General features: G+C 45.4%; 1 protein-coding gene across 1 annotated transcript in view; it reads left to right on the top strand.

The window, feature by feature from the left end:
• The first annotated feature begins 382 nt into the window (after nt 1-382).
• ESPL1 (extra spindle pole bodies like 1, separase) overlaps nt 383-26,224 on the top strand; it is a 106,140-nt gene continuing 80,298 nt past the window's right edge. Inside the window, exons 1-8 of the mRNA XM_040425799.1 lie at nt 383-452; nt 3,620-3,719; nt 4,033-5,112; nt 6,953-7,057; nt 7,559-7,679; nt 9,339-9,475; nt 14,028-14,221; nt 25,614-25,856. Coding sequence (XP_040281733.1) covers nt 3,639-3,719; nt 4,033-5,112; nt 6,953-7,057; nt 7,559-7,679; nt 9,339-9,475; nt 14,028-14,221; nt 25,614-25,856 — 1,961 coding nt within the window. The 5' untranslated portion in view covers nt 383-452; nt 3,620-3,638. The remainder of the gene's footprint in view (nt 453-3,619; nt 3,720-4,032; nt 5,113-6,952; nt 7,058-7,558; nt 7,680-9,338; nt 9,476-14,027; nt 14,222-25,613; nt 25,857-26,224) is intronic.

Consider the following 26,224-nt stretch of genomic DNA (forward strand, 5'->3'; position numbering starts at 1 on the left):
CTGATCTGAGCGGTCTAAAACGCTCAGATAAAGGTGAAAGACTCCCTTTAAGTGCCCCCCTTTGACCGTCCAAAAAGTTGGGAGGTATGGAGTTTCAGTCATCAATGTAAGACAGCTGTGGGACCAACATAAAAAAAATAAAACCTACATTACAAGCAGCACAGCCCCCACATATAACACAGATCTCCTCTACAGTACATGTACACAACAAGAACTAGGACAACTTCCCCGGCCCTGCCAAATGACCAAAGCGTCTGACTGCGAAGTCATAAGTTCTCAGAGACTACAGTTCCCGGCATGCCCCGGGGCTGCTCGCACGTGATGACACGCCGCCTATGGCGCACGCTGGTTGGCTGTGGAGCGAGATTTGAAAATAGTGCAGGCGGGAGCCGGGGCGAAAGTCAATCCGGAGCAGAGTGCGGCGGAGAGCGGAGCCTGCTGACCGGAGACCGGTATGGCTGGGGCTGGGAGTGTAGTGACGGTTCACGGCAGCCATTACCGTGTGTAACTGCCAGTCCTGTGTACTGGACAGTCCGTCTCCATGCAGATGTCACCGGTCACCATAGTGAGCAGTCCCTCTGGTGCGGGGGACACGAGTCCTGCAGCCAGACGTGCCATGTTAGTGCATGGCTTCGCATTTATCAGTGATATTTCCTCTCTGTTGTGTTTTCCATGACGTCATAAGCTGACATCACTGCCTCCAGAAGAGGGTTTTATTCCTGTCTATTAGAACTCCTCCTTTATCCTGGAGCCTGTCCTGGGGTTGTATAGGAGCTTGCCCCCTTCAGGCCTAATCGTAAAAGGACCTAGAACTATATCATTTTTTTTGTTGTTGTTAAAGGGCTTCTGTCACCCCACTAAACTCTTTTTTTTTTTTTTTTGTGTACTTATAATCCCTATCCTGCCATATTGCCATACATTATGTTGTTAATAATTTTCGTTCAGTAGATTTAGCAAAAAACGTACTTTTACGATATGCTAATTACCTTTCTACCAGCAAGTAGGGCGTCTACTTGCTGGTAGCAGCCGCAGAAATCCGCCCCCTCCTCTTGTTGAGTGACAGGGCCAGCCGGGATCTCCTCCTCCAACTGGCCCTGTCAGCATTTCAAAAATCGCGCGCCTGTGTTGATTCGGTGCAGGCGCTCTGAGATGAGGAGGCTCGCCTCCTCAGCACTCCCTCAGTGCGCCTGCGCCGATGACGTCTTCTATTTCGGTGATGTCATCGGCGCAGGCGCACTGAGGGAGTTCTGCGGAGGCGAGCCTCCTTATCTCAGAGCGCCTGCGCCAAATCAACACAGGCGCGCGATTTTTGAAATGCTGACAGGGCTGGCCGGAGGAGGAGATCGCGGCTGGCCCTGTCAATCAACAGAAGGAGGGGGCGGTTTTCTGCGGCTGCTACCAGCAAGTAGACGCCCTACTTGCTGGTAGAAAGGTAATTAGCATATCATAAAAGTACGTTTTTTGCTAAATCTACTGAACGAAAATTATTAATAACACAATGTATGGCAATATGGCAGGATAGGGGTTATAAGTACACAAAAAAAAAAAAAATTTGTTTAGTTTAAAGAGGTTTTCTGAGACTTTAATACTGATGTGACCTATCATCTGATCTGTGGGGGGTTTGACACCCGGGACCCCTGCCGATCAGCTTGCAGTAGATCCTCGTCCTTCTCGCAGCTTTCCTTAGACCAAGTGACCTCCCGTTCATCGGTCACATGGCCTAGACGAAGTTCAGCCCCATAGAAGTGAATGGGGCTGAGCGCGATATTAAGCAGATCCGGTATACAATGTACAGCACTGTGCTTGGTGAGCAGAGATGTCAGCGGCGCTCACAGGGTTGCCGCTGGTGTCCCTGGTGTCAGACCCCCACTAATCCGATACTGATGACCTGTCCAGAGGATAGGTTATCATATAAGTCACAGAAAACCCTTTTAATTTAGGTTTAAATGGGTTCTCTCATCTGAGACAATGGGGGGCATATTGCTAGGATATGCCCCCATTGTCTGATAGGTGCGGGTCCAAACGCTGGGACCCGGACGTAGGGTCCATTCACACGTCTGTATGTGTTTTGCAGACACCAGCAATGTGTGTTCTGCGTTTTGCGGACCGCACATCGCCGGCACTCTCATAGAAAATGCCTTTTTTTGTTCGCAATTGCGGAGAAGAATAGGACATGTTCTATTTTTTTTTTTTTGCAAATGCGCACATTCTGGACCTATTGAAAATGAATGGGTCTGCACCTGTTCCGCAAAATTGAGGACCCATTTTGCGGACGTGTGACTGGACCCTTGAGATTGGCTGGAGGACTACGGTCCGGCCACCACCAAGTGCGCTCTATAGAAGTGAATGGGAGAGTATCCACCACACCCATTCACCTCTATGGACACGATGGAAATAGCCGAGCCAGTGATCGGTTATTTTCGGTGGCCCCATAGAAATGAATGGAGGGGGGCTGTGCATGTGCCGTACGCCCTCCACTACTTTCGGGGCTCCTTTTAGGAGATAGGTGTGGCCCCCATTGCCTCATCATTTGTGAGGTGCTGAAGGACATTGCCTGTGTAAAGCCCCTATTACATTGTAAACGCCAGTGTAATAAACCAAAGCAAACGATTGCCGATCAGTGCGTTTATCTGTGCTCGTCCTGCCTGAAGATCGGGCAGAGCCCTAAGCAGACCCTTAGTTCACATCTGCGGTGACATTTCCGGTTTAGGAGCAGAAAACCAAAAATTCTGGAGCACCAGATCTATAATAAAGGACACCAATGGCGCCCAATGTTCCCTCTTGAATTATGAGGTCTGTAGGAGTTCCGCCATGGTGTCATTTTGCTGAAAAAAAAATCCACTGCATGCTGCGCTATATTTTCTAGCAAATATGCCAAAATATGCAACTGAGGCTCCGACACCCATGTGATCCCCCTCAGCCAGTGAGCCAGCAGTCCAAGCCATTTCTTGTGTGTTAAAGATGAGACTGGAGGAGCAGCGGTGGGCGAGGGCGATCAAGTGCAGATTGTCATTTTACCCTACCACTCAGTTTTTAATTAAAATGATTTCCCCAGAATACTCCTTTTACGGGTATTTTTGGGCACGGTGGCTCAGTGGTTAGCGCTGAGGTCCTGGGTTCAGTTCCGACCAAGGACAACATCTGCATGGAGTTTGTATGTTCTGCTTGTGTTCCTCCGATTTCCCCCCACACTCCAAAGCTATGATAATGTCCATAAAGCCATGCAAAATAAGTTGCCGTTATATGATCAAGTAAAATATCTGATCGTTAGACACCCCAAAAGTCTGTTGATCAGATGTTTCAGAATAGCTCCAGCACCAGACATCTTTATCCACTGACTTCTGACCCCAGAGCTGCTGCAGAACAGTGAGGGAGAAGACCCCTGCCCATCATAGATCGGTGACCTCTCACTATTAATATCATGGTGGTATACGGTGATGACTATTTGACCAGATGATACAAGATACATTTCCTTTAAAGTTTGTTCTTGCCCTCAAAGCAGTTGTACCCTGTTGGGCACTGCGCAGATCCTTATGATACACAGTAGCCATAGCTGGACAAGAGCCTGTTATGGTTTTTAGTTTTAGTTTTTGAATCCACTTTTATTCTTTCCCTACAGATACCTATTTGAAGTATAGATGAAGGCCTTTAAAGCAGCAGACTTTATAAAGTTGACCTCGTCACTAGAGGAGGTAGTGAAACTGCATGCTGAACTTCAGGTAAGTGTTCAGGCGGCGGGAGGGAGTCTTCTGACCCCGTGGGCTACAAACTGTTGCCCTCCTTTTTTTTTTTTGCTTTTTTTTTAGCATAGAAAAAAACTCCTGATTAACATAGCCACACAATAGGCGCAAAGGGGATGACATTGGTATCAAATCTCATCCCCGCGCTGTGGAAATTTTCTGCGATAAAATCCGCACATTACTTGTGGATTTTCTCTGTATGTCCGTTTACGTTGCGGATTTCTGCTCACGTGAATATTTCTGTTCTTTGTATGTGGATGGTAATACTAATACAACACGTCTTGCCTTTCAGTCATGTATGACCGATGTCCCCTGCGAGCCATCCCGTCCAGACCAGCTATCAGATCAGCGTGTTGTCTGCGACCGTCTTCTGCGCGCCTGTAACCACTGGGCCGCAGAGTCCACCTGCCATGGACAGCACCTACAAAGCCTGGTGCCTCTGGTAGAGCTGGCGAGTCGGGGCTTTTGCGTGTCCAGCCCCCAGCGAACGCCTTTCTATTTGGAGAAGATATTATTTCACCTCCTGAAGAATGTCTCCGCACACGAATCTGAGTTTCAGGCCTGCACGCAACTCTCGGGTCTCCTTTATCTCTACCTCAGTGACTGCCCTTCACAGCACCAAAATGGCGGTGACTTTGCAGCTGTTGCTAAAAGCAGCTTTCAGTGTCTGTGGAAGGCGGCAGGAGAACGTGAGCAGAAATCCGGTGCCAGCCCGTACAACCGGGACGTCCTGTGTCTGCGCCTACACGCGCTGCGGTTCCTCATGTTGGTGGAGATGTCGTCTTCTCATGCCGACTCTCCCGTTACTATTTCTCGCCATGCCAAATATGCCACTTTGGCCTTTGAAGCCAAAGGGAAATCTTGCAGCCAAAGTGATGCCTGTTTTCTTAGTGAATGCCTGGAAAATCTGTTGATTAAACCTTTACAGACTCAGAAGAAGTTAACCCACCCGTGGGCCTTGTCGCTGGTGGACATGACATTGGAGAGGATTCGGGTGCTCTGTAAAAGCAGCTGCCTCCACCAGGCCAGTGAGGTCATCCAGCAAGCCATTCCGTGTCTGAAGGAGTCCGATGGCTGCTGCCAATCTGCACTGGGGCTTTTAAACTTTGCCATAGAAATCCACGAGTGGAGAAAGTCCTTTGAGATTGGGAAGCGTCTGACGCAGATGGCAGAGACTGTTGATGGGGTCTCCTCCCTTGGGGATGGTTGGCAGTGCCATGCCCTCAGTGAGTGCTGTCAGTTTACAGTTTCATGTCTGGATGGTCGCCTCAAGCATGCCTCAGACTCTGTGAAGCAGGGAGCACACGCTGTTCTTAGTCTGGCCAGATTTCTTGAGGCACACTTTAAGCTATTGGAGAAACAAGTTTCTGCGGTATGTACGTTAATTCCAGTGAGGGTAGTAGTTAGCAGTTTTTCCATCTTTTGTCAATAGAAGTGATTCATACAGTGATTTTGTTCTTTATAAGAGATGATGATCTGCTCATAATATGTATATAATAATATATTAGTATAATATAAAGGGGTATTCCCATAAGGGTCTCCCAATGCACGGGAAAAATCTGTGCAGCCTCCACAGACGGGTCCAGACTTGAATGGGTCCGTGATCCGTCTGCACTGGTGCAAGGCACGGAGAGAAACACCACGGAAGCTCTCCACGGGTTTCCGTGCCTCTGTTCCGCATCGCACCTTCCGGATTGTGGACCCATACAAGTGAATATGTAGTGTGCGCACGACTGGGGCCCGTATATTGCGGACCCGCTGTTTGCAGTCCGCAATACAGGTAACAGCCGTGTGCATGAGGCCTAACAAGTATGCCCTATCTACTGGGACCCTTAACGGTCATGAGAACAGGAGTCCTGTGTCCCACAATTGGGTGGAGTGATGGTTGAGTAAGCACATCACCTCTCCATTCAAACTGCAGGGCTACTGGTAATAGCAGAGCGGCTATATTCGGCAGTCCCATAGACTTTGGACAGAGCGGTGGTGCTTATGCTTGTCCATTGCTCCATTCAAACATTGGTCATAGAGATCCATGGGAGTCCCAGCAATTGGACTCCCACCAGTCTGACAGTTATTTCCACTGGATAGGAGATAACGTCTTGGTAGTGGAGTACCCCTGTAAATGCTATGTACACCTTTGCAGCCACTTTTGCTAATGCATCTAAAATGAAGCAACTTTGCAAATAGCCTTGATTTAAAAATGGTGTTTTGGGTCTACAGCTCCTATGTGCCTTCATGGTAATGCTGTATAGTCTGATCTGCAGTTGTACCCCATTCCATCTGTCCCCTATTTGCTAACTTTTCCAGTTTCTTAGGGAGGCTGGAGAACAGCACTGGAAGTGGTGTGGGATTCAGCTTGTGACTATAGTAGTCTTTAAAGGGGTTTTCCGAGACTCTTTCACTAATGATCTATCCTCTGGATAGGCCATCTGTATTTGATCGGTGGGGGTCCCACACCCGGAACCGTTGCCAATTAGCTGTTTGAGAAGGCACTGGTCTTCTGGTGTCTGCCACAGCCTTCTCCGTGATCACACCGCACAGCATTATACATTGTACTGCGGCTGTGCTTGGTTTCGCAGCTCAACCCCATTTACTTCAATGCACCTGAGCTACTCCTAGGCCACATGACCGATGAACCTGACGTCACATGGCCTAGGCCAGGGATGGCCAACCTGCGGCTCTCCAGCTGTTGCAAAACTACAACTCTCAGCATGCCCACACTGCCTACAGCTATCAGCCTACAGCAGGGCATGGTGGGAGTTGTAGTTTTACCGCAGCTGGAGAGCCGCAGGTTGGCCATCCCTGGCCTAGGCCAAGTGACGTAAGGTTCATCGGTCATGTGGCCTAGCAGTAGCTCAGGTGCATTGAAGTAAATGGGGTTGAGCTGCGAAACCAAGCACAGCCGCTGTATAGTGCTGTGCTGTGCTCCAGTACTGCGAGCGCCGGTTCCTTTTCAAACAGCTGATCAGGATGTCAGACCCCCACTGATCAGATACCGATGACCTATCCTGAGGATCGGTCATCAGTATAAAGATCTTGAAAACTCCTTAAAATTTTGGTAAGGTCTGATCTATGCCACCACATTAGATCCCAAACCAGGATACCCATATATAGAAAGATTGCCTTGGAAATCATCATTTTGTCTGTGTAAACCATAATGAACACTTCAGCTACATTTGCTGTACACTATTGCATGTATATTTTTCTCTCAGGTTCCTAGTGATGGGTCTCGCCTACTCCGATCCTTAAAACAGCAGCAGTTCTGCGGCCTCCAGCAATTTACAAACGTGGCCTGCTCATTTCTCCAAAACTGCAAGGTACCAGACATGAGGTTGTGACTTGTATGTGGAAGTCCGGGGTTAGACTATACAAAATTACAAATATTGTGCTTTTTTTTTTTTTTTTTAAATCCTCAAGCAGATGGTCTCTTAAAGGGAATGTATAATAATGGGTGCCACTTCTTGGTCTGTACAGATGACTTTCCTGCAGTTATCTGCTTATCTGTCATTCTAACCCTGCCAGTAATGATATTGCCTCTGTGTACAGATAAGACAGGGTCCATCATTCACAATAGGTGATGTCACCTCTTATCTAGTCTTCCCTTGTACAATGCCCTCTGCCCAGAACATTCTCCCATAGGAGTCAGTAGGGTCCGCTCTTGACCATTGTGTGTAATATCACCGGTTGGCAGATTGTCGCTCTGCACCACTGTAGCGAGTACAGTCTACATTATGGAAGGAGTACCTGCATCGATAGGTTGATATCCTGATCCTGACTCCTCTGTATGAGTTTGAAATTGTCATTTGGTTTCTTTGTAGGACGTGAAAACCGATGAGTTGCAGCTACTGATGGGAGCCTGCAAAGACAGCGTGTCCAGGATGCTGATCGCCATACGGGGCCTTTCTGCTCAAGACACCACAGAATTCTTAAATATAACAGGTTTATTACTCACCCACAATGTCTGTGTTACTACAAAACTGACTTGGAATTGGAAAAAAAAATTCCATTCAAAATCCATGTCACCGGGATTTTGTGTATAGAGCTGAGGACATGGGCTGCTAGATGGCCACTAGCAAGTCCGCAATATCCAGTCCCCATAGCTCTGTGTGCTTTTATTGTGTAAAAAAACGATCTTAAACATATGCAAATTAACCTGAGATGAGTCAGAGCTTGAAAATATGACTCTTCTCTGGTCACACAAGTAAGATATGACTCTTTTATGTTAATTTAAATAAAAGGCGGGAAGTACAAAAATGCATAATACTTATTGAATTTGTCTGCAAATGAAATTAAAAGTGTAATTTATATGTTTAGGGCAACACAATGAACATTTAGAAACGCTCAGTGAGGGTAGGATAGTAGAAGTGACAGGTTCCCTTTAAATGGGTTATCCCATTGTTCTGCCTCTCCAATCTAAGCATCGAAAGTGTTATCTCTGTAACTTACAGTTGTGCTGAGATAGCGGTAACCTCAATCTTAGTTGAATTGGCTGACAGTGACTCGATCCAAACGACACCTTGTAGATCGTGAAGAAGTTTATTCCAAACTGTGCAGATCATACACCGATGAACAAATGGATAGGTCAAAAAATCATGCTGTGAGCAGCTAACAGAACAAGTAGCTGAGATGAGGGGTGAAGCCAGAATGAAGAAGAGGGGAGGAGACAAGAGAGAGCAGAAGCTAGGGGAAGAGAGAAGGGACACACATAATGAAAAGGCAAACCATGCATGTGTAACATGATACCCATAATTTAAAGAGGTCGTGCAGCCTGTTTGTATTGATGACCTATCCTCAGGATAGGTCATCGATATCTGATTGGTGGGGGTCTGACACTGGGACCCCTGCTGATCAGCTGTTTGAAGAGGAGCTGGCGCTCTGTGAGCACTGCTTCCTCTTCATTACATTACGTGTCGTCTCCCCTGTATAGGCGGTGTAATGTAATTACAAGTTTTTGTCATTATGCTGCACTTCCGAGACGAGGGGCAGTGTAATGAAGAGGAAGCAGCGCTCACATGGGGCACCACCTCCTCTGCAGATCGGCAGGGTTTTTGAGTGTCGGACACACAGTGATCAGATATTGATGTCCTATCCTGAGGATAGGTCATCAATACAAAAAAGCTGCACAACCCCTTTAATGTAAAAAAATTAAAATCAGACATCATATAGTAGATTCCAATCTTTCTAAAAGGTACAACCAGCACTGCATCTTACATAGATCCAGAGATTTCCCCATTCATTGCTCCAATTGTTCTCCTAAATTTATCTCAAGCTGGCAGATCTGGGGGGGGGGGGGGGAGGCGTCCTTTCTGCTGTAGCTAAGGAGATGTGTCCTCTGTGTTGAAGATCTCTTCCTATCACAGCTCAGGAGGCAGTTGAGGGATGGGACTGAGCATGAGCGTCCACCTCAGGTGGACAGAGAAATAAGAAAAAGAACAGCAGGTGGCGCTAAACAGATACATTTTATTGACTAGCTCACTGGCTATATTAAATTTGTAAATGCATGCAATTACGAAAATATTCCGATCCAGGTGCTGGTTTGAAAACTGCAGAATGTTTTTCATGGATAACCCCTTTAAGTCAGCGTTTGTGTTTCCACAGCTTCCTGTGTACATAATATGACTTATTGGTTCTATAGCCAGAAAAAATATCAAGAAGCCTTGGATCTGGTGTCTCCGTTTTGCGAGAGACTTGCTGGAGCAGGGCCGGGAGGTGAACCTGAGCTGGCTCTGGAAAGGGTAAGCTATGCTTACAGCCAACAGTTTAAAGGAATCTCCCTGTTATATGGAATAGTGCTGAAGGGCACAGACACATATAGAACTTCTCGTCCTGATAAACCTCCTCAGCCTTGCCAGTGTGTACTGGGCAATAGATTGACTTCTCATGAAAATCGTGCACTGCAGTCATATTTCCCTGCTTCTTCTGTATCTACTCTAGTAAAATGTTAAAGGGTTTTTCAATAAATTAATATATATTCCTTTATTTTACATCGGGTAAAACAGCAATTTTTATATTGGAATCATTTTAAAAAAAAAATGCTTCTTTACGTGCCTTTTATGACGCCCTCAGGTGTCCTTTTAATTCACCCTCCAAATATCTGCCTAATGTGTCTCAGTTCTGCTTGCACATGAGCTGCAGGACAGCCACTAAGGCCTCTTTCACACGGGCGTTGCGGGAAAATGTGCGGGTGCGTTGCGGGAACACCCGCGATTTTTCCGCGCGAGTGCAAAACACTGTAATGCGTTTTGCACTCGCGTGAGAAAAATCACGCATGTTTGGTACCCAAACCCGAACTTCACAGAAGTTCGGGCTTGGGATCGGTGTTCTGTAGATTGTATTATTTTGGTTATAAGTGAAAATAATAGCATTCTGAATACAGAATGCATAGTAAAATAGCGCTGGAGGGAATACATTTTTTTTTTAACTCACCTTAGTCCACTTGATAGCGCACCCGGCATCTCCTTCTGTATTCTTTCTTTAGGACCTGGGTAAAGGACCTTTGATGACGTCACTCCGGTCATCACATGATCCATCACCATGGTAAAAGATCATGTGACGTACCATGTGATGACCGGAGTGATGTCATCAAAGGTCCTGTAACTATTTAATGCTCACCACAGGTCCTATTCAACAAAGGAGACAGAAGGAGAAGCCGGGCAGCGCGAGCAAGTGGATTAAGGTGAGCTAAATTATTTTTTATTTTTTTCAACCCCTCCAGCGCTATTTTACTTTGCATTCTGTATTCAGAATGTTATTATTTTCCCTTATAACCATGTTATAAGGGAAAATAATAATGATCGGGTCTCCATCCCGATCGTCTCCTAGCAACCGTGCGTGAAAATCGCACCGCATCCGCACTTGCTTGCGATTTTCACGCAACCCTATTCACTTCTATGGGGCCTGCGTTGCGTGAAAAACGCAGAATATAGAGCATGCTGTGATTTTCACGCACTGCATAAGTGATGCGTGAAAATCACCGCTCATCTGAACAGCCCCATAGAAATGAATGGGTCGGTATTCAGTGCGGGTGCAATGCATTCAACTCGCGCATCGCATCCGCGCGGAATACTCGCCCGTGTGAAAGGGGCCTAAGTATCGGTGCATTAGAAGCTGCTTTTCATAGCGCCATTAGACACATTTTCACGGTGGTGCCATGAGACACATTGGGGAAGATTTAACAAGACCGGCATTTTCTACATGTGTCTTGATGATCCCTGCACTGCTGGAGAATGGGTCTAATTTCTGGTGAGGCGCAGACCTTGTAATAAATTAGGTGCACCCACTAGCACTCTGTGCACCTAAACTGAAATCCACGACAGCTGCATACTGCTGTAGATTTCAGTCTTTTATTCCAGAAAACTGGCATAAATGAAGATAAATTTGCTGAACCTGCTGGCCCACCCTCGCCACACTTGGAGAGGGCACGGTAGTTGCAGAGGAAGCAGAGCTTTCTCATTTGCATATATTGAAAGATCCTTTTTCTCAGTAATGCGGGCACATGTGAATATGCGACCAACACAGATGCCTTCAGCTGCCAAGCGCACATGTAACAGGTCAGCCAGTGTCATAGGTACAAATCTGCTGACAGATGTCCTTTAAAAAGTCACAAACACATATCCGATCTGATATTGATGATAGAACAAGACAATGGACTGGCACAGCTAATATGATCGTGGTGCTACCAACCTCCCCAATCCAAGTCCTTATACATGGCAAAGAACAGGGATGAAGGTATAAAGAGGAAGCACTACTCAATAATTGACGATGTAAGGGTCCATTCACACGTCCGCAAAATGGGTGCACATCCGTTCCGCAATTTTGCGGAACAGGTGCGGACCCATTCATTTTCAATGGGGCCGGAATATGCTGTCCGCATCCGCACTTCCGTATCCGCCAAAAAATAGAACATGTCCTATTCTTGTCCGCAATTGCGAGCAAGAAAAGGCATTTTCTATGAGGGTGCCGGCGATGTGCGGTCCGCAAAATGCGGAAGGCACATTGCCGGTGTCCGTGTTCTGCGGATCCGCCAAACACATACGGATGTGTGAATGGACCCTAATACATCTTATTATACAAAATCTCAAACCGCAAGCAATTCTAGCCTAGCTGCACACGGGTGTTTGTATCTTATTATTCCATTTATGTTTATTTTTAGACGCCCACATTTTGATTCATTTGGCTCATGTTGGTTGATTTTCTGCTTTATGTAGCACTATGCATTCATTTTATCTCAAAGTATTTGGATTAAGTTTACAATATAAAATGATTACTTTGTGTTGCAGCAATTTACACATTGCTGTAGGGGACTGGATTAAAAGGGTTCTCCCTTTTACGGCATCCCTTTCACTGTGTGTGTTCTATATAGTATGGGGGAGATTTATCAAACTGGTGGAAAGTAGAACTGGTGTAGGCGCCCATAGCAACCAATCAGATTCCACCTTTCATTTTCCAAAGGAGCTGTCAAAAATGAAAGGTGAAATCTAGTTGCTATGGGCAACTAAGCCAGTTCTACTTTACACCATTTTGATAAATTTCCCCTTTGAGATTTTGTGTAATAAAATGTCACTTTTTAAAAAAAAAAAATGTAATGCCTCCACCCCTGTTCTTTGCTATATATCCTAAGGATAGATCATCAATATAGCAAAAGTGGAGAACCCCTTTTAATTGTGGGACAAACCCTATAATGCATCTTGTATTGCACCCTCAATTTTGTCTGTTTTAAGGATTGTCACTGTTTCTTAGTTTTAATCAGCCAGGCCTCGTGCACACAACTGCATGTATTTTGCGATCCATGTTCTTTGCAGGTCCATTGACTTCAATGGGTTAGTGGTCCACATTTTGAGACCAAATATAGGACATGTTCTATCCTTTTGGCGGAACGAACATACAGATGCGGAAAGCGGATCACTGAGCCATTGTCAGTGGGTCTGCAAAAAATATCATCTGTATTTTGCGGATTCACAGTTTGCAGACCGCAAAACAGGCACTGTTGTGTGCATGAGGCCTTATAGTGACTGAAGCATGTAGGTAAATTTAAACGTTTTACTAGGTGATAGGTCCTTTTTAGACTAGTTTAAAACGTGCAGATACAGTCCTTGTGACAGGGGCATTTCCCATTCTGACCCAAACTCGCTGGATCCCAGTGATCAGTGATGCTGTGAGCTCCAGCCTGACTGCCGGTCTACTGTCCCATACCCAGATGATCATGTGGTGAGACAATAGACCCACAGTTGGGCTGCTGCTCACAGCATCTTAGATCACACGGGTCATACTTCGCTTTTGCCTTATTACTACCCAGTGTTCTTAGACAAAATGTCTTATCGGATTTAAAGGGGTTCTCTGGACAACAGTAAGCATTGGTCATTAACTTGACTTTTTAGCTTTCAGATTGTAATGTACGTTATTTACCTATTTGAACCCGTTTCACATGACCCCATCCACTCCACAAGACAGTCCTTCCGCTGATGTCAAGTCCATTGCTCTGCTCTTCTGTCTTCAGGTCTGGAGAGTCTGACTGTATCACCTTTACTGACTTGCATGGGCAGTCCGTTCCCCAGTCCTGGCTATGGACCCTCTGCAAAGAGTGCATACTCCTTGACAGGGGGGAAGGATTTGTACTAATTTACTGTCCAGGCAAATCAAGCAGTGTAAGCTAATGGGACTGGAAGACAGAGGAGCAGAGCAATGGATGAGGTCATATTTCTGCAGTTTAGATACAGACAACACAGGTACATAAATTATATTGCAAACTGAAAGGTATATACAAAGTAAAATTAATGACCAATACTGTTTATTGCCTGGGCATCCCCTTTAAAGGGAACCTGTCACTGAGATTTTGTGTATAGAGCTGAGGACATGGGTTGCTAGATGGCCGCTAGCACATCCGCAATACCCAGTCCCCATAGCTCTGTGTGCTTTTATTGTGTAAAAAAAACTGATTCGATACATATGCAAATTAATCTGAGACGAGTCCTGTCCCTGACTCCTCTCACGTACAGGACTCATCTCAGGTTAATTTGCATATGCATCGAATCAGTTTTTTTACACAATAAAAGCACACAGAGCTATGGGGACTGGGTATTGCGGATGTGCTAGCGGCCATCTAGCAACCCATGTCCTTAGCTCTATACACAAAATCCTGATGACAGGTTCCCTTTAAGGATTGCATATACTTGTGATTTATCAGAATATAAGTTTCTTATAAATACAAATATAATACATTGGTCATTAAATCTCAAAATTGGTTATGATTTTGCTTGTTTTCCTTCATATGATATTGTGTTTTTGCAGGTGCACCGTTGCTTTAAGCTGCTTGTGGAGAGTTGCAAGAAGGCTGGGAACTCTGCTCTTGGTCTGGCAGCTGTGACTCTTTGGTTACGCGCTTTGCGCTCCCAAGTGTCTCAGCAGATGGCGGAACCGGTTGCCCAATGGGTCAGGCTTAAAATTGATGGTGCAAGGAATGGAGATGAAGATCTGCGTCTGCAGTGAGTGAGATCATTTAGACAATTGGGGAAGATTTGCCAAAATCTGGACACAAAAAAGTAGAGCAAGTCGTCCAGTTAGGGCTCATGCACATAGCGGTCCGTAGTGCCTCCATGAGCCTCCGCTCTGTATCTTGCGGACTCATTCAAGTGAATACTGAGCACACACAGCCGGTGCCCGTATATTGCGCAACCGCTGTTTGCGGCCCGCAATATGGGCACAGGTCGTGCACGTTCATGTACTGGAGCCCTTATAAAGTGTCTAGAAAAATGAAGGTGGGTAGTCGTAAAATGCGTCTTAGGATACCGGTAGTGTTGAGCGAGCATGCTCGGCCGAACACAAGTTTTGTCTCTAGCATCGCAATGTTTGGCCGAATACCACGTGTGCTCGAGCGCAATGCTCGAGTCTTCTCCCCGCACGTTTGTTGGCTGGGGGCGGGGGCTCAGGGGGTGCTAGTTGGCGCTGACTGACTCGCGTGCATAACAAAACACAAGATGCATATTTAAATATATAACACTATATAACAACTATATAAACTGACTAGGGTCTCTGCTGCATCGGGTCTCTGCTACACCAGGTCTCTGCTGCACTGTACCGTATTTTTCGCCATAAGCCCCCCCCCCCCCCCGTTTCAGCCCTTATGTCAGCGCAAATAAAATAAAAAACACTTACCTCTCCTGGTCACCATCGCGATCCTCTTCTTCCTGCTGTCTGCTGTGTATCGCGGCGCACAGTGTGAGGTCACAGAGTGACCTCATGCTGTGCGCAGCCCTGCACAGCCGAGCCGAGGACCAGGAAGCGGTGAGTACAGGTCCTCCTGTACTAATGAAACGCTTCCATGGAGAGTCTTTGCAAACAAGTGATCCCACACTCTGATATTCCGAGGAGCTCTTTTCAGCGCTATTCGTTAATTTGGGCCTCTCGCTAAGCCCGCTTGAAGAGGGACATTAGATCTTGTGCCCTGATTCCGAAACTCTTGAGCATCCACAGTCAGAAGAAGATGGCTGTGGGAAACGACAATTAGTGTTTCACAAGGTGGATGATGAAACACAGTTGCCAATAAGTCAACGGCAATTAGTGTCTCAAGAGGTTGAGGATGAGACACAGTTGTCAATAAGTGAGGTTGTTGTTAGGTCAACAAGTCAAGAGGATGACCAGAGTGAGGAAGGAGTTGTGGATGATGAAATCACTGACCCAACCTGGGAAGGTGGCAAGCTGAGCGAGAACAGCAGTACAGAGGGGGAGGGATCCGCAGCACCGCATCAGACCGCGAGAGGCAGTGGGGTTGGCAAAAGGGGGAAACGGGCCACACCTAACAGGCCCGAAACTGCTCCCCGGAGCACCCCCTTGCGGAAATCTTCCTTGCCAAGGGGTAGGTGTTCCCCAGTCTGGCGCTTTTGTGAGGAAAGTGCGGGCGATAAAAGAATTGTCATTTGCAACCTGTGCCGTTACAAAATGAGCAGTGGTGTGAACACTAGCAACCTCACCACCACCAGCATGATCCCCCACATGGCATCAAAGCACCCTAATAGGTGGGCCGAACGCCTGGGTCCACAATCAGTGTCTGCGGGTCATACCACTGCCTCCTCTTCCCCTTTTTGTTACGTGCTGGCCAATTTCCTGTCCAAGACGCATGCCCGGATGCCTCCCGCCCTGCACCTTGACTTTCGCAAGCACTATCGGCTAGCACATCCACTTCTGTGTCCCAGTGCAGCGTACAGATATCCATACCCCAGGCCTTTGAACGAAAGCGCAAATACCCAGCCAGCCACCCACAGACCATAGCACTAAATGCACACCTTTCCAAATTGCTGACCCTGGAAATGTTGCCATTTAGGCTTGTGGACGCTGAGGCTTTCCGCAGTCTGATGGCGGTGGCCGTCCCTTGTTACTCAGTCCCCAGCCGCCACTATTTTTCCTAGTGTGCCGTCCCCGCCTTACACCAGCATGTGTCCCGTAACATCACCCGTGCCCTGACCAACGCAGTTATTGGGAAGGTCCACGTAATAACTTGCATGGACAAGTGCTTGTGGCCAGGGACGCTAAATTTCCCTGACTGCATACTGGGTGAACGTTGTGGAGGCCGGGAGCGATTCGTACCCTGGGATGGCACAGGTGCTACCGATGCCAAGGATTGCGGCCCTACTTCCATCAAGATTTCTGCCACCACCTACATTAGTGGCTGCAACCCCCCCCTTCTCCACTTCCACCTCTGAATTGTCATCTTGCAGTGCCATCAGTCAGTAGCTGGAAGCAGTGTAGCACTGCAGTGGGGAAGCGGCAACAGGCTGTGCTGAAACTTATTTGCTTAGCTGACAAACGGCACACCGCCGCAGAGCTGTGGCAGGGTATAAGGGATCAGACTGAGCTGTGGGTCTCGCCACTCAACCTACAACCAGGCATGGTTGTGTCTGATAGTGGCTGTAACTTGGTGGCAGCTTTGGAGCTTGGCAAGCTCACACACATATCATGCCTAGCTCACGTATTCAACTTAGTGGTTCAGCGGTTTCTCAAAACGTACCCCAATTTGCCTGAGCTACTGGTGAAGGTGCACCGCGTATGTGCTAATTTCAGAAAGTTATCTACAGCTGCCGCCGGTCTGGCAGCGCTTGCAATTGCCAGCTCACCGACTGTTGTGCGACGCGAGCACGCGCTGGAACTCCACGTTCCAGATGTTGGCCGGGCTTTGTGAGCAGCAGAGGGCAGTAGTGGAATACCAGCTGCAACATGGTTGTCTCCTTTCCAGTCAGCTTCCGCGCTTCACAAGCGACGAGTGGGCATGGATGTCTGACCTCTGTGTCTACTCACAGATGGTGAGTAGCAATGCTGCTATTATCAGCGTAACCATCCCACTTCTGTGTCTACTAAAACGCTCGCTGCACACAATGAAGGCGGACGCTTTGCATGTGGAAATGGGGGGAAGACAGTACACAGGGTGATAGGCAGACCACCCTCAGTTCGTCTTCTCAGCACGAATTGGATGATAAGGAGGAGCAGGAGACGGTTGCCTCCGCTACAGAGGGTAGTACCCATAGCAGGTTTATTCCATCTGTTCAGCGTGGATGGGCCAAAGAGGATGAGGAGATTTAGTCATCCTCTCAATGAAGACAGCGAAGTCTTGTCTGTTGGGACTCTGGCACACATGGCTGACTGTTATGCTGCCTTTCCCGTGACCCTCGCGTTATACGCATTTTGCCCAAAACACCGATTACTGGTTGTTCACCCTTCTCGACCCCCGCTACAAAGAGAACTTCTCATCTCTCATTACTGTGGTGGAGAGGACTAGCAAAATGGTGCAATACCAGAAGGTCCTTGTGGAAAAATTGGTCCAAAAATTTCCAGCTGACAACGCCGGCAGCAGAGTACGTAGTTCCTTGGGCAACCGAGGAGGAGAGATGAGGGGGAACACACAGCAGTTCCAACAGAGGCAAGGCAACACTCTCCAAGGCCTGGGCCAGCACCCTCACCCTGATGCACGGCCTACTGTCACAAGGAGGGAAACCTTTTGGAAGATGGTGGAGTACGTAGCAGACCGTGTCAGCGTCCTCAATGATCCCTCTGTGCCTTACAACTATTGGGTGTCCAAGCTGGACATGTGGCACGAACTGGCGCTCTACGCCTTGGAGGTGCTGGCCTGCCCTGACGCCAGCGTTTTGTCATAGTGGGTTTTTAGTGCTGCTGGGGGCATAATAACTGATAAGTGCATCCGCCTGTCAACTGAAAATGCTGACAGGTGGACTCTTCTCAAAATGAACAAGGCCTGGATTGCCCCTGACTTCTCTACTCCACCAGAGGAAAGCGGCTGAACAATAAGGCACTTTAATTGTGGCTTTTATGGTGTATTGAATATACTGTATTCCCATGCACCCCTTCCACCACTAAAAAGGGTATATGGTTCAATTTTCCTTTTCTCGTCCTCCTCCATCATATCAACATGCTTATTAGGCTGCCCTCGCTCCTAATGTTTAATAAGGTCATCTCAGCAGCAGGCCCTCGTCCCTTATATTTTTGAGGGTCACCAGCATGCCTTCAGTCATAATTTTTCAAGGGTGTGTATGATGCCCTCCTTTATGTGTAATAGTGTATTGGAGTGTCGGTTGTTTTTGTCAGCCCTTTCACTTAGTGCATAGTCTTTGAGTGTAGGAGTCCCACTACCTGAACAATTGTACCACAATGTGAATGAGGCCCTCCTTTATGTGATATACAGGTTGTATCGGAGTGCCTCTTCCTTGTAATTTTTGGCAGCACTTGCACTTTATATACAAGTAAATATACAGGAAAGAATGTTTCTTAACAATTTTTCCTCTAAAATCGATTTTATCTTTGGTTTTGTGCATATTATTGTCAGTCTGTAAAAGTGGCGTGCTACTCGGACAACATCGTTCCCAGCAGCGACCCGGGAGTCCAAGATGCTTCCAAACATCCTCCCCATGCTGTTCCCGAACCATTTCAGTGGTTGTTTCCATTAATTTCTGACCTTTTTCATGTGAACCAGACCCCCCCCCCCCCCCCCCTCTTCAGAGCAGAGGGTGCCTGGTTTAATGCTCAGGTTCTCCCATTGACTTCCATTGTGCTCGGTAGAGCATCCCGAGGTTTTCTACTTGAGCACCCGAGCATGAACCCGAACACTAGATACCAGAAGTTTTTGCGTTTTCATTTTTCTTCCGATCTTCCTTGAGCCATAACTTTTTTTAATTTCCATTCACATAGCTGTATGAGGGCTTACTTTTTTGCGGGACAAGTTGTACTTTCTAATGCCACCATTAATTAAGATAAGATAAGATGCCTTTATTGTCACTGTACAATACAATGTACAATACAATGAAATGTTGTTTGGAGTAATCCTAGATGCCATGGACAGAGGAACAAGAACTGACATTTAAACTAAAGTATTACACTAGAAAAAAAACAAAACATTGCACTAGAAAGCATTACTATTCACAGTTCACAGTATGTGTATATATACACTCACCTAAAGAATTATTAGGAACACCTGTTCTATTTCTCATTAATGCAATTATCTAGTCAACCAATCACATGGCAGTTGCTTCAATGCATTTAGGGGGGTGGTCCTGGTCAAGACAATCTCCTGAACTCCAAACTGAATGTCAGAATGGGAAAGAAAGGTGATTTAAGCAATTTTGAGCGTGGCATGGTTGTTGGTGCCAGACGGGCCGGTCTGAGTATTTCACAATCGGCTCAGTTACTGGGATTTTCACACACAACCATTTCTAGGGTTTACAAAGAATAGTGTGAAAAGGGAAAAACATCCAGTATGCGCCAGTCCTGTGGGCAAAAATGCCTTGTGGATGCTAGAGGTCAGAGGAGAATGGGCCGACTGATTCAAGCTGATAGAAGAGCAACGTTGACTGAAATAACCACTCGTTACAACCGAGGTATGCAGCAAAGCATTTGTGAAGCCACAACACGCACAACCTTGAGGCGGATGGGCTAGAACAGCAGAAGACCCCACCGGGTACCACTCATCTCCACTACAAATAGGAAAAAGAGGCTACAATTTGCATGAGCTCACCAAAATTGGACTGTTGAAGACTGGAAAAATGTTGCCTGGTCTGATGAGTCTCGATTTCTGTTGAGACATTCAAATGGTAGAGTCCGAATTTGGCGTAAACAGAATTAGAACATGTATCCATCCTCTGATGGCTACTTCCAGCAGGATAATGCACCATGTCACAAAGCTCGAATCATTTCAAATTGGTTTCTTGAACATGACAAGGAGTTCACTGTACTAAAATGGCCCCACAGTCACCAAATCTCAACCCAATAGAGCATCTTTGGGATGTGGTGGAACGGGAGCTTCGTGCCCTGTATGTGCATCCCTCAAATCTCCAACTGCAAGTTGCTATCCTATCAATATGGGCCAACATTTCTAAAGAATGCTATCAGCACCTTGTTGAATCAATGCCACGTAGAATTAAGGCAGTTCTGAAGGCAAAAGGGGGTCCAACACCGTATTAGTATGGTGTTCCTAATAATTCTTTAGGTATGTGTGTGTGTGTGTATATATATATATATATATATATATATATATATATATATATATACATATATACAATTTTATTATATCTCTCTCAAGAGCAAAGTAGGAAGTGCTTATGAGTATATATTCACACTGATTCAGACACCACTGCAGACAAGAGATCATCATGGGGTCATGAATGCAGCAGTCACTTTCAGTCTGTGGTAGTTTCTATCCTTGGAAGGGGCAATAGTCTCTGAGCATTTAGGAGACTGATTGCTTTGGTGTAAAAGCTGTTCTTCAGCCTAGTGGTGCGGGTATGTAGGGCTCTAAGACACCTACCAGAGGGTAGGAGAATGAAAAGGCTGTGGCCGGGGTGAGTTGGATCCCCGCAGATAATTTTTGCCCTGTTGCTGCAGCGAGCAGTGAAGATGTCCTCCAGTGATGGTAGCTGAGTACTAGTGATTCTGCCAGCCATTCTGATGATGCGCTTGAGGGTCTTCTTGTCCTCAGAAGAGCAGCCGAAGTACCACACTGTAATGCAGTATGTGATAACAGATTCTATGGTGCACCTGTAAAAATTATGGCATACAATGTAGAGGGAAGCGGTAAAAAAAATACCAAATGGGTTGGAATTGGGGGGGGGGGGGGGAAAGCAATTCCTCCGTTTTACGAGTTTTCTTCCCACGGCATTCCATTTGCGGCAAAACTGACCAATGCCCTTCATTCTCTGGGTCAGTACGATTCCAACAATACCCCATATGTATAGTTTTTTTTTAATGTCTGAATAGTGTAAAAATAAATGTAAACTTTTGAAAAAAAAGAATTGTTGGTACCATTTTGGAGTGTGTGTGTGTGTGAATTTTTATCATGTTTTATTACTTTTTTGGGGATAAGAGAAGCAATGAGAAAAATAGCAAATTGGCCATTTTGACCCTTTTTTCTGTTACGCCATTTGTCGCATTGGAAAAATATCTTTATTTTAATAGTACGGCCGTTTTCGCTCAGTGATACCTGTGATGTATATAATTTGTGTTATTTGGAAAGGTGGGTTATATATAGATAGATATAGATATATAATTTTTTTTTTTAACTCCTTAAGGACCAGGCCATTTTTTGCAAATCTGACCAGTGTCAATTTATATGGTGATAACTTTAAAACGCTTTGACTTATCCAGGCCATTCTGAGATTTTTTTCGTCACATATTGTACTTCATGACACTGGTAAAATTGAATAAAAAAAATTCATTTTTATTTATAAAAAAATACAATTTGCCAAAATGTTGGAAAAAATTTCAAATTTTCCAAGTTTCAATTTCTCTACTTCTATAATACATAGTAATACCTACAAAAATTATTACTTTACATTCCCCATATGTCTACTTTGTTTAGATCATTTTGGGAATGACTTTTTTTTTGGGGGGGACCTTACAGGCTTAGAAGTTTAGAAGCAAATCTTTTTTCAAAAAGACACTTTTCAAGGACCACTTCAGGTCTGAAGTCACTTTGTGAGGCTTACATAATAGAAACCACCCAAAAATGACCCCATTCCAGAAACTACAACCCTCAAGGTATTCAAAACTGATTTTACAAACTTTGTTTACCCTTTAGGTGTTCCACAAGGATTAATGGAAAATAGAGATTACATTTAAAAATTTCACTTTTTTGGCACTTTTTCCATTTAAATTTTTTTTTTTTTTCCGGTTACAAAGCAAGGGTTAACAGCCAAACCAAACTCAATATTTATGGCCCTGATTCTGTAGTTTACAGAAACACCCCATATGTGGTCGTAAACCGCTGTACGGGCGCACGGCAGGGCGCAGAAGGAAAGGAATGCCATACGGTTTTTGGAAGGCAGATTTTGCTAGACTGTTTTTTTGACACCATGTCCCATTTGAAGACCCCCTGATGCACCCCTAGAGTAGAAACTCCTAAAAAGTGACCCCATTTTAGAAACTATGGGATAGGGTGGCAGTTTTGTTGGTACTATTTTAGGGTACATATGATTTTTCGTTGCTCTATAGTACACTTTTTTTGAGGCAAGGTAACAAGAAATAGTTGTTTTGGCACAGTTTTTTTTATTTTGTTATTTACAACATTCATCTGACAGGTTAGATCATGTGGTATTTTTATAGACCAGGTTGTCACGGACGCGGCGATATCTAATATATACTTTAAATTTATTTAAGTTTTACACAATGATTTCATTTTTGAAACAAAAAAAAACATGTTTTGGTGTTTCCATAGTCTGAGAGCCATAGTTTTTTCAGTTTTTGGGCAATTATCTTGGGTAGGGTATGATTTTTGCGGGATGAGATGACTGTTTGGCACTATTTTGGGGTGCATATGACTTTCTGATCGCTTGCTATTACACTTTTTGTGATGTAAGGTGACACAAAATTGTTTAAGCACAGTTTTTTTTATTTTTTACGGTGTTCATGTGAGGGGTTAGGTCATGTGATATGTTTAAAAAGCCGGTCGATACGGACGCGGCGATACCTAATATGTATCCATTTTTTCCTATTTTTTATTTTTAACTTTATTTTGGGAAAATTACGTTTTTGTTTATTTGTACTTAAAACTTTATTTTTTGGGGGGAAAATTTTTTTTTTTTCACTTTATTTTTTGTCCCACTTTGGGACTTCAACTTTTGGGTGTCTTATCCTTTACAATGCATTCCAATACTTCTGTATTGGAATGCATTGGCTGTATGAGTAATACAGTGAGTATTACTCATACAGCTTCCGGCCTGTGAGATCCAGGGGGCTGGTTCTCACAGGCTCGTCACAGGAAGGCAGCGCCGATGCCTCAAGATGGCATCGCGCTGCCTTCCATGCTATCGGGTCCCCCCTACAGCCCCATGGGGACCCGATGGCACCGCCGCAACCTGAATTGACATGCGTTTTGCGGTGATCGCCGACACAAGGGGCTCATGGGACCCCCCACCCCCCGAGCATTTGAGCAGGCATCTTGTTCCGATCACCGCCGTACTGGTACGTCATGTGTCCGGAAGAGGTTAAACTTTTTTGGGGAATAATTTTGAAGCTCGTATTTGAACGTATAAATCAATTTTTTTAATGCAGAATAAATGCCCACAACCTCTTGTGCAAGGCTGAGCGCATTCAAATCAATTACTGGCAACCTCACTGGCCTCAAAAGATGCCGGTAACAACCCCAGAAGCGCGAACTTTCGGGTTTATGACCATTTAGATGCTGTGATCTCACTTGATCACAGCATCTAAAGCAGGGGTGCATAACCTGCGGGCCGCATGCGGCCCCCAGAGCCATGTTTTGCGGCCCCCGCCCTGCTGGGTAGAAACACAGCTGATCCTGCAATCAGCTGTGTTTCTGCACAGAGCGCCGCACAGCAGATGGATCACAGGTTTTGCTCCTGCACTGTAGCAGGAGCAGAAAGGGTCCCTGGCTATTAGTGAGAGCGGGGAAGCCGAGGAGGAGACAGAAGCGCTTTATTAGCGCTTCTGCCTTCTCCTCTATGAGCGCTCTGCAGTGTAGACCCAGCGATCACGTGATCTCTGGGTGTCTCTGGAACAGAGGAGCGCTGCCCTGGTACAAAGCCTCCACAGCAGGCTGGTTTCCCTGTAACTAGGGCTCCTTTGGATGCTCCAGTTACAGTGGAAATAGTACAAAAAAAGTCACTTATTGTCTCCCAAAGGTCTTTCAGTGACCTCTTGGGGACAAATTATGTGGTAAAAATATATTTAAAAAAAAGTAAAAAATTTGAAAAATAAATAAATTAAAAAATAAAATAAAAAGGAAAAAGTGCTTAATAAGAGAGTGTTCACTGTTCACTGTCCCACCACAGTCTTTTTATGAAAAAGTGCAACATTTAAAAAACTGACAGTGTCCCCCAAGGTCTTTTTATGACCTCTTGGGGGATATATTATGTAGCAGAAATATATTAAGTAAAAGAAAAGACACCCACACCAATCAAAACCGTCACCATTACCGCCCCATTCACGTGAAACTTTTCATATTATATACAAAAATACACAAAATAGAGATCTAATTATAATAATTTATTTTGGTGTAGGTTTGCATATTTAAAGAATAAGGAGCTATAGTTTGAAAAAATATATACTTTTTAAAAATGTTTTGTACAGTTTCCCCCAAATAAAAATTGTTGCTAAAATTATCTTGGTAGTCCAACAAATAAGATAGTTACAACCATTTGAACCACCATGCGTGCTAAATCGCAAAAAAGTGTCTGGTCATTAAGGCCTTTTTCGGGCCTGGTCATTTAAGCGTTAACCAATAGGTGCCTTCCCCACTAGCAAGGTAATGTGCTTACTGGTTACTGCAGGTCGCCTATAACTGGATTGGCAGGAGATGGTGATAACAAGTGAGCTCCGTCCTCTGCAGTGAAGGAAACTGCTGATTTATAAATAGGAGGCAGGATGGAAGGAAATGTCGCCACTTTTCTGGTAAAAATGAGGCCTGGAGCATGGCCTCTGAAATGGAAAATTTATAATTACCTGCTCCACTCCGCTCTGGTCCTCTGCGCTGCCTCCATCTTCCAGTTCTTGCTTTTTACACCGATGTTCTTTACACCTGACAGTGCATGGCCATGGTCACTTGCACGGCTCCAGTCAATGACTGGCTTCAGCAGTGACACGCTGCTTGTGGCCACATCACCGCCTAAGCCAGTCATTGTCTGGAGTGGTGTATGACCATGTCCATGCACTGCCAGGTGTAAACAGCGGAGGCAGTTCGAAGAACCGGAGGTAAGTATAACTCTTCGGTTTCAGGGGCTATGCTGCAGCACGGTATTTTGGACAATTACTGGGAACAAGTGTTCATAGGAGCGCTTATATCTGGCCGGTATAATCGTGCAGCTGATCAGTCGATAAACAAGGAATTGCTCATTTGTCGGCTGATTTGCATATTTTATCAGGATGAAAGATGTCAGATTATCTGCAGCACGACTGTGGCAGTGATCACTCCTCCCCAGTCACTTTGCACTGGCTTGTGTAATAGGCAGATGAGCGCTGATCAACATTTTTTTATTTGCGGCCCCTTCAAATAGAGCGATGTGACAATGCGGCCCCCAGACCAAAAAAAGGTTGTGCACCCCTGATCTAAAGGCTTTAATTACTGCAATTGGCATTACTGATGGTCGCGATAATTCATTGAGACAGCAGAGACATGACGCCTGATGCATGTGCGTGCGGGCGCCATGTTTGCCTATCGATCCAGGTAGCGAAAGGGTTAATGGTATGCACAATTTTTGGCGTACAATATTAATGTAAAGAACGGCAACCATGCCTTTTTAGATTTATTCTGTGTGCACCTTTTGATAAATTAGGCAGTTTCCATATGTCTAGTTTTATCCTGTTTAGCTTTACAACACTTAACACTTTGCACTCTAAACTGTATTATTTTATACCTATTCACAGTACATTGAAGGATGGGCTTGCTGATTATCCTATGGATCCTGAACTGATGCTTTGCCTCCTATCTGAAGAGCTGAAGGGATATAAATCTGTCCATGGGGACACTGGACAGGAGCGTTATAATACAATCTGTGACCTCCTTGAACTCTGCGCTGAAGACAGCAGCCTCTCTCATCACCGTCCAGCCTTCCTTCTCGAGCTTGCTCAGGTTCTCTGCTACCATGACTATTCGGGACAGACTGAATGGTAATATGATCAGAAGTAATGTGACATAGCAAGCTGTAGTGTTCACGCTGTTGCTAGCTTGTGTTATTTTGGCTTAAATGGAGTTATACAAGAAGATAGATAAATGTCTTTGCTGTTAAAGGGACTCTGTCGCCTGGTGTCTGCCGCCATATCTGTGGACAGTATAAAGTAGTGACACTTCGTCTGGTGTCTACCGCCATATCTGGGGACAGTATAAAGTAGTGACACTTACCCTGATTCCAGCGCTGTAATTTACTGTTTTCTTGCTGTAGTTTTCATAAAATTAGTGTCGAGTGCTGAAGTCCTCTCGGTGATGTGCACGTGCTGAGGAGACCTCATATTCATGAGCTGTAGCTCCCCAGCGCACC

This window comes from Bufo bufo, chromosome 3, assembly GCF_905171765.1.
Source record: "Bufo bufo chromosome 3, aBufBuf1.1, whole genome shotgun sequence".
Taxonomy (NCBI): Eukaryota; Metazoa; Chordata; class Amphibia; order Anura; family Bufonidae; genus Bufo; species Bufo bufo.